This window comes from Neovison vison, chromosome 6 (genome assembly GCF_020171115.1).
Source record: "Neovison vison isolate M4711 chromosome 6, ASM_NN_V1, whole genome shotgun sequence".
In the NCBI taxonomy this organism is placed as follows: domain Eukaryota; kingdom Metazoa; phylum Chordata; class Mammalia; order Carnivora; family Mustelidae; genus Neogale; species Neogale vison.
Genome location: NC_058096.1, coordinates 169,447,249 through 169,457,967, shown reverse-complemented (window position 1 = coordinate 169,457,967; position 10,719 = coordinate 169,447,249). Strand labels below are relative to the sequence as shown.

General features: G+C 44.5%; 1 protein-coding gene and 1 long non-coding RNA gene across 4 annotated transcripts in view; one reads left to right on the top strand and one right to left on the bottom strand.

Moving 5' to 3' along the window:
• The first annotated feature begins 48 nt into the window (after positions 1 to 48).
• Positions 49 to 6,670, top strand: LOC122909180. The gene is made up of 3 exons (XR_006385097.1): positions 49 to 1,371; positions 1,909 to 1,966; positions 6,589 to 6,670. It is a non-coding gene; the product is annotated as an uncharacterized LOC122909180 (long non-coding RNA).
• The window catches only part of NR2C2 (nuclear receptor subfamily 2 group C member 2), a 105,150-nt gene continuing 95,955 nt past the window's right edge, over positions 1,525 to 10,719 (bottom strand). For 2 of the 3 annotated variants that reach the window (XM_044252927.1, XM_044252928.1), the window contains one exon: positions 1,525 to 8,110. In XM_044252927.1, coding sequence (XP_044108862.1) covers positions 7,936 to 8,110 — 175 coding nt within the window. In that variant the 3' untranslated portion in view covers positions 1,525 to 7,935. The remainder of the gene's footprint in view (positions 8,111 to 10,719) is intronic. The other variant, XR_006385095.1, reaches the window with a different exon arrangement.

The following is a 10,719-nucleotide window of genomic DNA, read 5'->3' as shown; positions in this document are numbered from 1 at the left end:
ACTCAAGCCTTTGTAAGGTTTGGAAGAGGGGTAAGGGTTTATGGAGCGTCCGCCTAGTTCTTTCCTCACAGGACATGGATGCTATGGTCACTGAGTGATGCTGGCTTCAGCCCTCAGGGATTGGTTACCTTAAAGTTTAGCAGGTCCTAAGTGAAGGACCAGCTGGCCTGGGGAGCCGTGGAGGTGGACATGGGGACTCTGCCTTGCGGGGGGGATGGTCAGGAGGTAGATGGCCATGGGAAATGATGTGGAACCAGAGTGTTTTATATAAATGTTGGGGGTCAGCCCATTGGGAGGGGTTTGGCTTCTTTTACATTTGATGCTCAGGTTGTGGTTTACTGTCACTTTGCATCAGACTGGCATTCAGGGGCTTGCCTGGTGGGCGCACGTGTGCATGTGCTGTGCGTTCTGGGATGACTGCAGGCTCACCAGGCTTCTGTCTAATCACAGGTCTGCACCACAGGGCACCCAGCCCACCTTTTCCTCTGTGGAGGATGAGCGGAGAGAGAAATCTGTCCTTCACTGTAATCGTTCTGTCTTGTTTCTAATGACCGCGCCCAGCTGACCACAGCTGTGGTCTCAGCTGCTAGGGCTTTTCAGAAAGAGTCTGTTCCCTTTGGTCTGCACAGCAAGTGAGCCAGCATTAGGGGAGTACTCCTTCCACTCAAAGCCCACAGGGGCCCAGAAAGGTTGCTGACCTGGAAACAAGATCCTCTTCAGAGAGAAGGGTCTAGTGCCTGATGGGACTGTGCCACCCTTCTCTTTACAGAGACTTGAAATAAGCACGACCAGGGGGCACGGTTATCTCTTTAAACCTTTGTCTTTTATTAATGTCTCAGTTTAGTAATGGTAAAAGATGAAAGATGGGTTTAAAATTTATAAAAATGGGAGAAAAAAAGTCTGCTCTGAGGAGTTGGTATCTGTTTCTTTGCACAAACGATGTTCACGTGGTTTTAGACCTTGTTCTTCTGAAGTGACTGGTTTCGAGTACAACTGGCAGGGCCTTTGAAAGCTATCTGGCTGCCTGGTGGGTTCTGCCAAGAATCTGACTTTGGACCTCAGAATCCTCACTAGTAAAGTGAGAGGTCACGTGACATACTGAGCAAGTTCTGTCCAACTTCTACAACTGGAAGAAAATGCTTTTATTCTGGATAGTTCTTACCCTTACAGGATGTAGTGCTGGTGTGAGGCCTGGCTCTGGAGCATCTGTGCTGATAGCCGGTGTTGTCAGGCAGCCCAGGGTGCTCTGTTCTGGAACCCGCTGCCTGGCTTTTCGACCTCCACACCAAGGGCCTTTCCACCGGAAAAGGCCACACCTTTTCTCCTAAAGGTGTTTACAAGTCCAGTAGGCCAGCACATGGACTCTGAGAGGTAAGTCCCTTCCGGCTGAGGCTAAGGTGAGTGGAAAGCCGTGGCGCTCTGACCACAGGGGGCTTCCCCAACCACCTACTTGGGTGAGAGTGTGGTGCCCCTGGGGATCAGGCGTTACTGCTTTTACTGTTAGAAGAAATGAGAAGATGCCCATTTAGTCTTTAATCCACTTTTTTAATAGTATAAACCTTATTTAGGTAGTAGTATTAAGCCACAACAATAATGCCACATTGAAACAGCATTTAATAAAATGCATAAAGCTAATTCATGCACTGCAATACTCTATATACAAACACAACAATGCAAATTCTTCTTCAAGACTGAAGACACTGATTAGATATAAAATTCAGTTTAAAAAGAACATGCTATTTTTTAAATGCCATCACATAAACAAAGCTGATTTCAAGCTGCAGCTTTCAACAGGTTTTAAACCTGGAATTAAAATGTAATGGCATAAACAGTATTTTCTATATTGTGAAGGGCAGAAGTTACAGAAACGGTCCCAAGAAATCTAACACCCGAATTTTCCTTTAACAGATGTCTTTTGAAAGGGCGGTAATGCAGTTACATTTTAACAGAGAGGTCCAAACTACAGGTAAAAACTATGGTTTGTACTATGAAAAAATGTGCAGCTTTTCAGTTATAAAACTAGTTGAACACTGGTTTACAAGAGAATGGGGAGAACAGAGACTGTAGAAAAATATTCCAGCACTTGGGTTGTATGTGGCGGCAGCATCTGAGTCCAGGGATGCTCTGGTCGTTAAAATGGTGAGTGAATATATGATCCTAAGACAAGCCATTTGTAACCCAAAAGTCTTAGTACTTCCAAATGTTATCCAAATATGAAGCTTATCACAGTCTGTCAGTTGATAAATGTTGCTGAACATTTTTTCCCAATATTTACAGCATTTGTTTCTATGCTGCATGTATAAATAGTGAGACACCAGATTATCGGCTTCAGAACTGAAAGCCTAGCTGGGCTTTATTAAAAGTATCTCAGGAATTCCCCACCCCCAAGATACTCTTCTGAAGTTCAGAGTTTAATTATTCTTAGATTGCTGTTAAAATATACCCTCCCCAAATGAAAATGTTTATTCTGAAGATTCATTTAGAGACTGTCAAGCTTCCTCTTATATTTTAACTGGAAAGCCACCTTCCATAGCGTGATTGTCACAACAGGCAAGGGCAGGGGCAAGAGTCAAATAAGCAGTGTTGGATGAGGCCAGTGAAGCAGCAGGAGCTTTTTGTTTGTTTTTAACATCCAATAGAGGGGAAGCTGAAGGCTAAATGACCCACGGTCTCACGAAAGGCACTGAGTACTATGGTCTCAATGAAGTGTTTACAAACTATTTCAGTAGCTTATTTAAAAAAACAAATGACAAACCATCACCACCAACAACAAAAAACAGAAAACCTGTGGATTATGTGTTTTTTGCAGTTCCCTGGGGACTCCCTTCAGCAGGCCAGCGTGCGTCCCAGGATTGTAAGCAGCTCTGCGGGGCTGGGCCCTGGCTCCCGAGTGCTGTGTCTCAGTTTAAAGCCCAATTGGCGGGGGAAATTTAATCAGAATAGGCCTAGCATCTGTAGCTTTAAGGGTACAAATAGCCATATTAAAATGCCATTTTATCTGAGAATTTTAAATTATAGAAAGGATTTATGTCAGTGGATTTTATTCACATGCTACAGTTAGAGAAGTGATTTAAAATTTGTAACTTCTATGCCATAAGTTAGTTATCTTATTCATGCTTATTTTAAAAGACTATTTGGTAGATCTTTTTCAACTGGCATTAGAGATGGGAATCTGTTGAGTCACAGGGCAGTGCCTGCTGATGGCTAAGTCCAGAGCAAGCACAGACCTGGGAAGCAGGCCCTAGCACATGGACCGTTCTGAATCTGTGACTGATCTCTGGACCACATAACAGAGGGAGTACCTGGGAAAGCCGACAGCTCCAGCCGCCAAGTTCCTTCTAGTCAGGCCATAAACAGGCATGCGGCAGCCAGGTCAAAGATTCCCCACCTAGTTTTCTTGACTTTAGGATAAATGGTTTTCTAGCTTCCTGGCCACTGTGTGAATCTAGAGAATATATAATACTATAATACATAGCAATGTCCTTCTGTCAGGACCTTTTGTCTGGAACTTTCCCTGGTATAGGATGGAGATTCTGTCTTCATGGCCTTTCCCAGCCAGGCTCACCCAAAGGAAAATGGAGTTAAAATATCAGCAAATCCATCCTGCTGAGGGACCTTGGAACACCCACATCAATGTACTTTAGCAACTCTATCATAGACTCTCTTTAAAACATAAGGGAACTTTGGATACATGGCTACATGTCTGTATACATAATATACATCTATGTACACATACACACACTATATACACTGTACATATATAGAAGATATAAACACATGTACATTCATTCAGTCATACAAGCCTATAAATCTGTACACGCACAATGCCGCTGAAGGGACCCCAGGGCTGGACACGCACAAGTGTGTGCCGGCAGGAGCCACACATGAGGATGTCCAGAACCCTGTGTACAAAAGACCCAAACCCAGTCTGTCTCAAGGAGGGCTTGGCTTTACAAATTTTACATCAAAGTTAAGACATTTCAAAGAGCCATACAATCTAGACTGGAAGGGGGACAAAGGAAGCATATGGGCATCTGCCCGGCCTGCTCCAACCTTTCCAGGATATCAAGGGCACTATCCACCTCCCCCCACCACACCAATGCTGGGATGAAAGTGAAGGTAAGAAGATGATTTTTCGTGGCCTAGATTAAGAGAAGAGTTGAAATGTCATCTACAGCCCACTATACATGTAGTGGGGCTGTAGTGGGTTGCTGTAGCCCCTTTCTACCAGCAAGTGTGACAAGCTTCTGGACTCTGATCTGATCAGGTCCTGAAACTAGGATCCATAGCCAAGGGCTGGCTGAGGACAGGCAGAGGGCAGGCTGGGGAACAAGACTGCTCTATTGGAAATTCCCCCAAAGGATTAGGATCCCCCCCCCCGCCCAAAATAAAAGCATTAGGTATAGCCCTTCTGATTCTTAGCTCCCTGCCGTGGCTGTCCCTGACACAGGCAGAAAGCGCTGAGTGAGTCTGTGCTGTGGCTGCAGCCATGTCCTCTAGCCAGCATGTGGCCACCGCCTCAGGGAGCCCAGTTGTAGGTACATCCGTCGCTCTCACCGTGGCTGGTGGGCAACTGCCTCAGGGCAGAGTTCACATTTAATACTGACAAGCTAGAAGACAGTCCCTCTTGAGGGCATTTACATAACCTCTTACAACACGTGACTACACCTGTAATTAAATATAAAAACCCAAACCCTAAAGAACCCCAATCACAGCCTCATGGCAGAAGTTAGATAATAAATAATGGTTACCCCCAACAGACACACATACAAACTGCAAATCAGAAGGGTGGAATAACTTGGAAAGTATCATTTGTTTGGGTAATCTGGACTTATTTCTAAGTCTCTTCCTGTCCTGTTTTCTGATTCTATGTAATGACCTCCACAGTTTCAACATACAACTGTCTAGCATTTATCTGAGATACCACTGGAAAAGGGCCCATTTCATCAAGAAGCACTGATGTGTGCTGCCACCTCCTTTCACTAGTGGACCCCTCCTCAAAAGGGAGGAAGGGCCAGGCCAGCAGAAGGGACATGTGGGCAGGCTGTGTGCTGAAGAATCTGTAGTTGGCTTATTTCACTCAGAGACTCTCAGTAGAGGGCTGGCCTTCCTAACTAAATCTAGACTCACAGACTATAAACGAGGGGTAAAAGCCTTGTGAAAGCTGAACCTCAGTATTTGCTAGGGATCCCTTTAAATTAAGTTCTGGACTTTGGGCTTCTCTTAACCAATCTGACAAGATGGGACGGACCTGCTATCAAAACGTGTGAAATGATTTGGGGCAGCAAGAAATCAGCTTGTGTGAACATGATCTTCAGGGAAAGGCTACTTCAAAGTAAGGCCAAGAGGATCTGGGAAACTAATGAGTGTTCAAGGCCAAAATGGTCCACTGCAATCCGCCACCATCAGCGAAGGGACTCAAGAGGCAGGACCAGGTCAGAATCAACAACCCTCTAAGCCAAACTGATTTTTCTCCAGGGCTGTCCTGCCAGGGTCCAGCACTCACTCACCCACATGTTCAGTTTTTCTGCAGGTTGTCACCTCTACTCCAAAATCCTTCAGCAGTGGTGTGGTCGGGACCTCAATCGAGGTCTTGGTTAAGCTGTCCCAGTATCTGATGGCAACCTGAGTCTATAAGCTGAATGGACATAGGACTCCTAGGGCCACCCCCAGGAAGAAGGTGTGGGCCTTTTCCCCAACACCGAGAATCAGATCTGGGAGATGCGACATAGCATGTAATCCCAGAGAACTCCTGTGTGATCGACAGGCTTACATTAAAAAATGAAAAGAACAGAAAAGAGGCAACTTGCTTGTAAGATGCATAAACACAGTTGAAAATAGCCTCTGCTAAAATCCTTCCTGAGCAGAAACGAAACAGACCTGCCCTAACTGCACTGTCCTGGCTAGTTGTTTTTTGTTTTTTTTTCTTTTCCTTTTTCCTTAATTTTGAAATTTAAATCAAATTTAGAAAACCAAAAATTTAAGCTGACAAAATTCTTTCCATCATTTTATAATGGGCACCCTTACAGTTTACAAAATTTGCTTCCAAGACAAGAATTACAAATAATACATTTAAAAACAAATAGGAATTTAGAAGTTGGAGATACTGTCCCCACTTAATTCCCACTAGACTTTCACAAAGTGCTGCTAACGCTTCAGCATAGAGCATTCTGTTTGTCTTAAGGCAGTGCCCGGCCGGGCACCCACACAGCACATGAGGTCCCACCTCGATGGCCTGAGCCAGGCCGAGAGTGCCTGAGAGGCAGGGGCAAGTGTGCTGGGATCTTTCTGGATACCATGTGATCAAAAGATCTGGGAGACGCAAATTTCACTTTCACTGTTTCCTTAATCTGAGCTATACAGAAAGGAAATGAAGAATACCTGACCGGGTCTTGGACATGGCACTTTTCCCAAGCAGGAAATGCCCGCTGCTCGCATCCATGGGAATTTATGGGTCTCTTCTCTAGAGAGAACTTCCTTATAATTGCATTCTGTTCTTGTAAACGATGGTTGCTATAACTTAAGAGAAAGAAGATAACTTTGGGAGTTAAGGTTTTTTTTCTGTTGTTGCTTTTTTGTTTTTTTAAGAGCAGGTAGCTTGCTTCTGCATCCATCACCTAAAATGCTCCAGGGTTTTTTGCTGGCACACACCTGGGGGAATCAAAGTGCATGGTGTACCAGTACCATTCAGAGAACTGCCAACAGAAGTGCTGAGTCTGGAGACACTCTGGAAAACCCTGATAATTAAGGTCAACCGAGAAACCTGCCATTCAGCTGCACCACCACCACCACCCTGGCCAGGCAGCAAAATCCCGCACCGCCCCCACCCCCGGCCCCGAATCCCCTCACAGCATCGAGTGATGCAGGAATACAGCCCTTCTCAAGGAGACGTCTGGAATGGAAACCCTGTGAGAAGGGAGCCTTTGTACTCCTCCGTCTGAACAACGAGCAACTGCCCCAGACTGCATTCGGAATTACTGTTGGTTCAAAATGCCCACCTTGCACTTTTTGGTCAGAAGGCTCTGTCTGCCGTGAGTGGTGGAGGTGATGTGGGGATGTTCTCAGTTGCTGCACGAGCTGGCAGTTAATGTCTGACTGGCTGTAATCCAATTCTGAGAACCAGTCATGAGGAGCCCCGGGTTTGGAGGAGCCTGCAGATGCCCGTCACAGACCAGAACCAGAGGTCAGGAAAGCTGACAAGCATCATCAACTCAAAAGCTGAGGAAGCTTCCAGTTCGGGTCACCACCAACTGTGCCTCCACACTCCCACTTACTGCACGATACAGATGAGCCACATTTTCATTCATTCATAGGAATTTAGTTCAACACCACCAATGTGTGCATACAATTAGGAATGATGCCATCTCTTCTTAAACATAAATGATTGTCTCCTGTACCCTAGTGCGTTTTCACAGAAATTATTAGCATTTCGGCAAAAGACATATACAGTTTTCCATTTTCCATTTGTCCTGCCCAAGGGCAAGATGTTGCTAACATTACGCATTGATAAGAAGTGCTTAGAAAGTGCTAATATTATTACCCTGGTAATTAGTAGCTATTAATTCCAAGGACATTTTTAATATATATACACACATACTGTTCTCTTAGGTTCTTTTAGTTTTGTTTAATACTAGTCTCTGACATTATAAAACTCTGTTTTTTGCCCTTTGAGAATTTCTAAATACAAATTGGGTTAAAAGATTGTTCCAAAATCTGCTTCATCAAAAGGCATTAAAACATTTCTTATGGCAGGAAAGGATCCTACTAGTCTTTTAGTTGCTATTGTCTGTGATTAACAGATAAGAAGAAACCAGGTAGGAAATGGCTAACATACTGGAAATATTTGCACATACCAAAATACCATTACTTTATTTTCTCGGTCTCTGAGCAGTCCTGGAAGGATCCTTTTGCTTCTCGGCAGGCGTGTGGTGCTCACTATAGGCTGGCTCCGGTGATCTGGCCGTTATACTCTGCTGTCTCCATCTTGAGGATGTAGGGGATTATGCTGTCTATTGACACATTGCCAATGAGACCGGTAAAAAAAAGTTCTTCTGTTATGTTGGAGCTCATCAGCCTGAGTGCTGGCAGGCGAACAAGAATCCGGGCCAATCTGTAAAAGGGAGGGTCCTTAGAGAAAGGGGATTCTTTGCCCTTCAGACTTCTCCCTGGACAGGCTCCTGGGACCCTGTCTGCACTGCTTGGATGAAACCAAACAAACCGAACTTTGATCTACCCCTTGTATTTAAAATTTCAACAGTTCCTCTTATAGGAATTTATCATGAGAGGAAAAAAAATCAAAACTAAGTACAAAGATGTCTGTACAAATGTGTCCCTCATTTTAAACAATTCTCCCCTCTCCCACCAAGAAAGAAAATTTTGAAAATCAATAAAAGGATAGGTTAAAATAAAGTGCAGTGTGTCTCTATATCAAAGATCACGATAGACCCACTAAAAAGTATAAAGAAGATGTGTATCACTGGTAAGGAAAGAAGTCCATGATGTACAGGTTGAATAAAAACAGACTGGGAAGCAGCAAGCACAGCACAGTCTCAATGTGCAGGTTTGTGTGACATGCATACAAAAGTATTCGGAAGGATGTTCACTAAAATGTGAATGGTTGGCCTCTGGGTTTGGGGACTTGGGAGTGCCTTTACTTATTAAAACTTACTTTCTTCCGTATTCCCCTAATTCCCACTGTTCGTATAGCATTATAATTAAAAATAAAGCATTAGATTATCTTCAGTTTGTAAACACCCTGTGTGGTAGGGCACATGGTGACCCTGTCGTGGTGGGCCACAGACATTGTATCTGAAGCATGTGACTGTTCCACAGCCACTGCCCAGAACCATGTGTGCAAGGGTGTTCACTGCAGGGCCGGCCTGGAAATAACCTTCATTTTCATCAATGGGAAAGTGTTAAGGAAATTACAGCATTTCCTTAGCCACAAAAGATGAAGTATGCTCAGCTGAACATTAAATGAACAAAGGGTTATAAAATCTTACTTTGTATTTTATGATTCCAGTTACATAAATATAAAAAAACTTCTGGAAGGAAATGCATAAAACATTAACAGGTATCTATGAATGGTGGTATTTGTATGGACATTTTCATTTTACTTTCCAGAATATTGTAATTTTTTTCTATAGTAAACATTGTTTTTTAAAAGAGAATACGTCTATTATGCAAGCAGCATTCCAGCACCATCTTCCATCTGTCCAGCCACTGTGGTCTTGCAGGACACACAAAGGTATAAGGGGACACCAGCACAGCCCTCTAAAGCTCAGCTGAGGTTTCTCTCAGAAGAGATGTAAACAGTGGGGAAAAATGGAAGGGTATTTCAGGAGGAGCAAATAGTACGAGAAAAGGCATAAAGATGGGAAAAAGTAAAATAATGAATGCAGAAACAGATGTCAACTATCCTAGAGCCTTTTTGTGGGAACTTTGAGCCCTGTGAGAAAGCCTCCCTTCTCTCATTTTTGGTCCCAACTCACTTGGCTGGCCACCTCCTCCACCCCTGGTCCCTGACTAGATTTTTTTTTTAGAAACACCTACTTTTAAAGGCCAGAGAGCGGCTGTTGTCATGATGACTCTCGTGTGCTGTGGCCCTGCCAGCAGCCCCCAGAGGGGCATTTCCCTGATCTTCTGACCATGGGCATGGTGTGGGAGTAGGCCCATGGCTTCTCAAGTGACAGCCTGCCCACATACCTGGCTGGATGTATGAACTAGATGTGGGTGCGTTACCTGGCAGTCCCAATCCCCTGTGTTCCGAGGCTGAAATTACGAGTCATGGTGAGATTCGCGGAGAAAATGGATCCTGCTTTGGCAAAAGGTGTGTCTAGGTCATGGAATTGTGTTTAAGGCAGAGGATGTTCTCTGCCATCAGGGCCAGCCACAGGCCCTCCTAGTCACACCATAGAAATGGTCTTCCTAGGGCCTGGGGCATTTTCATTCCATGGGGTACCTATGGACTAAGGCAACACCAATGAAGAAGGTAGGGCCATGAACTTCCTGGTCAGTTCTGATCAAGGGTTTACTTTGAAGGAACAGGGCCACCAAGGAAATACTAGTTTGCCTGATGTGAGCTCAGTAACTCATGTAGCTTCTAGTGGGTTGCAAGTGGTCATGATCAAAGAGCTCCTCCACTCCTTGGCTGAAAAGCCTGCCAGGCCTACTTTAATTGAGAATAACTTCCCTGTTGAGATTTGGACGAGAAAGGCTCATGTGTGTGTATGTATACATACATATATATGTGTATATGTACACATATATTTGTTGCCCAACCATTACAAATATTACAAATTAACTTTTTGCCCAAATAAAGGGACTTAAGAAAATCAATTACCTGAGGGCAAAATTACTATTTTCTATAGCCCACTCACTCATCTGTAGAGGTAAGGTTTGGCTTCTGTCAATGCAAACTCTTCTGTGAAGGATGTTGGCTCTACCTCTTCAGCAGATGCAGGCCAGGGGGTGGGGAGGCTCTTCCAGGCAAGGGGGTCCCTGTCAGCCCCCGAGGAAATCACACAGGAATGACTCCTACCCCTCATCATGTTCCGGAAGAGCAGCCCAAGGTCTTGCCCACTGTTTACCAGCAACACTGGAATGGCCCAGGATTCCTGACCCTCCCACCTAGCACTTTCCACAGTTACCACCCATGAAAAGCAGGAATTAAAATGTGATCAAAAGGAGGCTCTCCCAGCCTGCCAGGGTGGGAAGGCT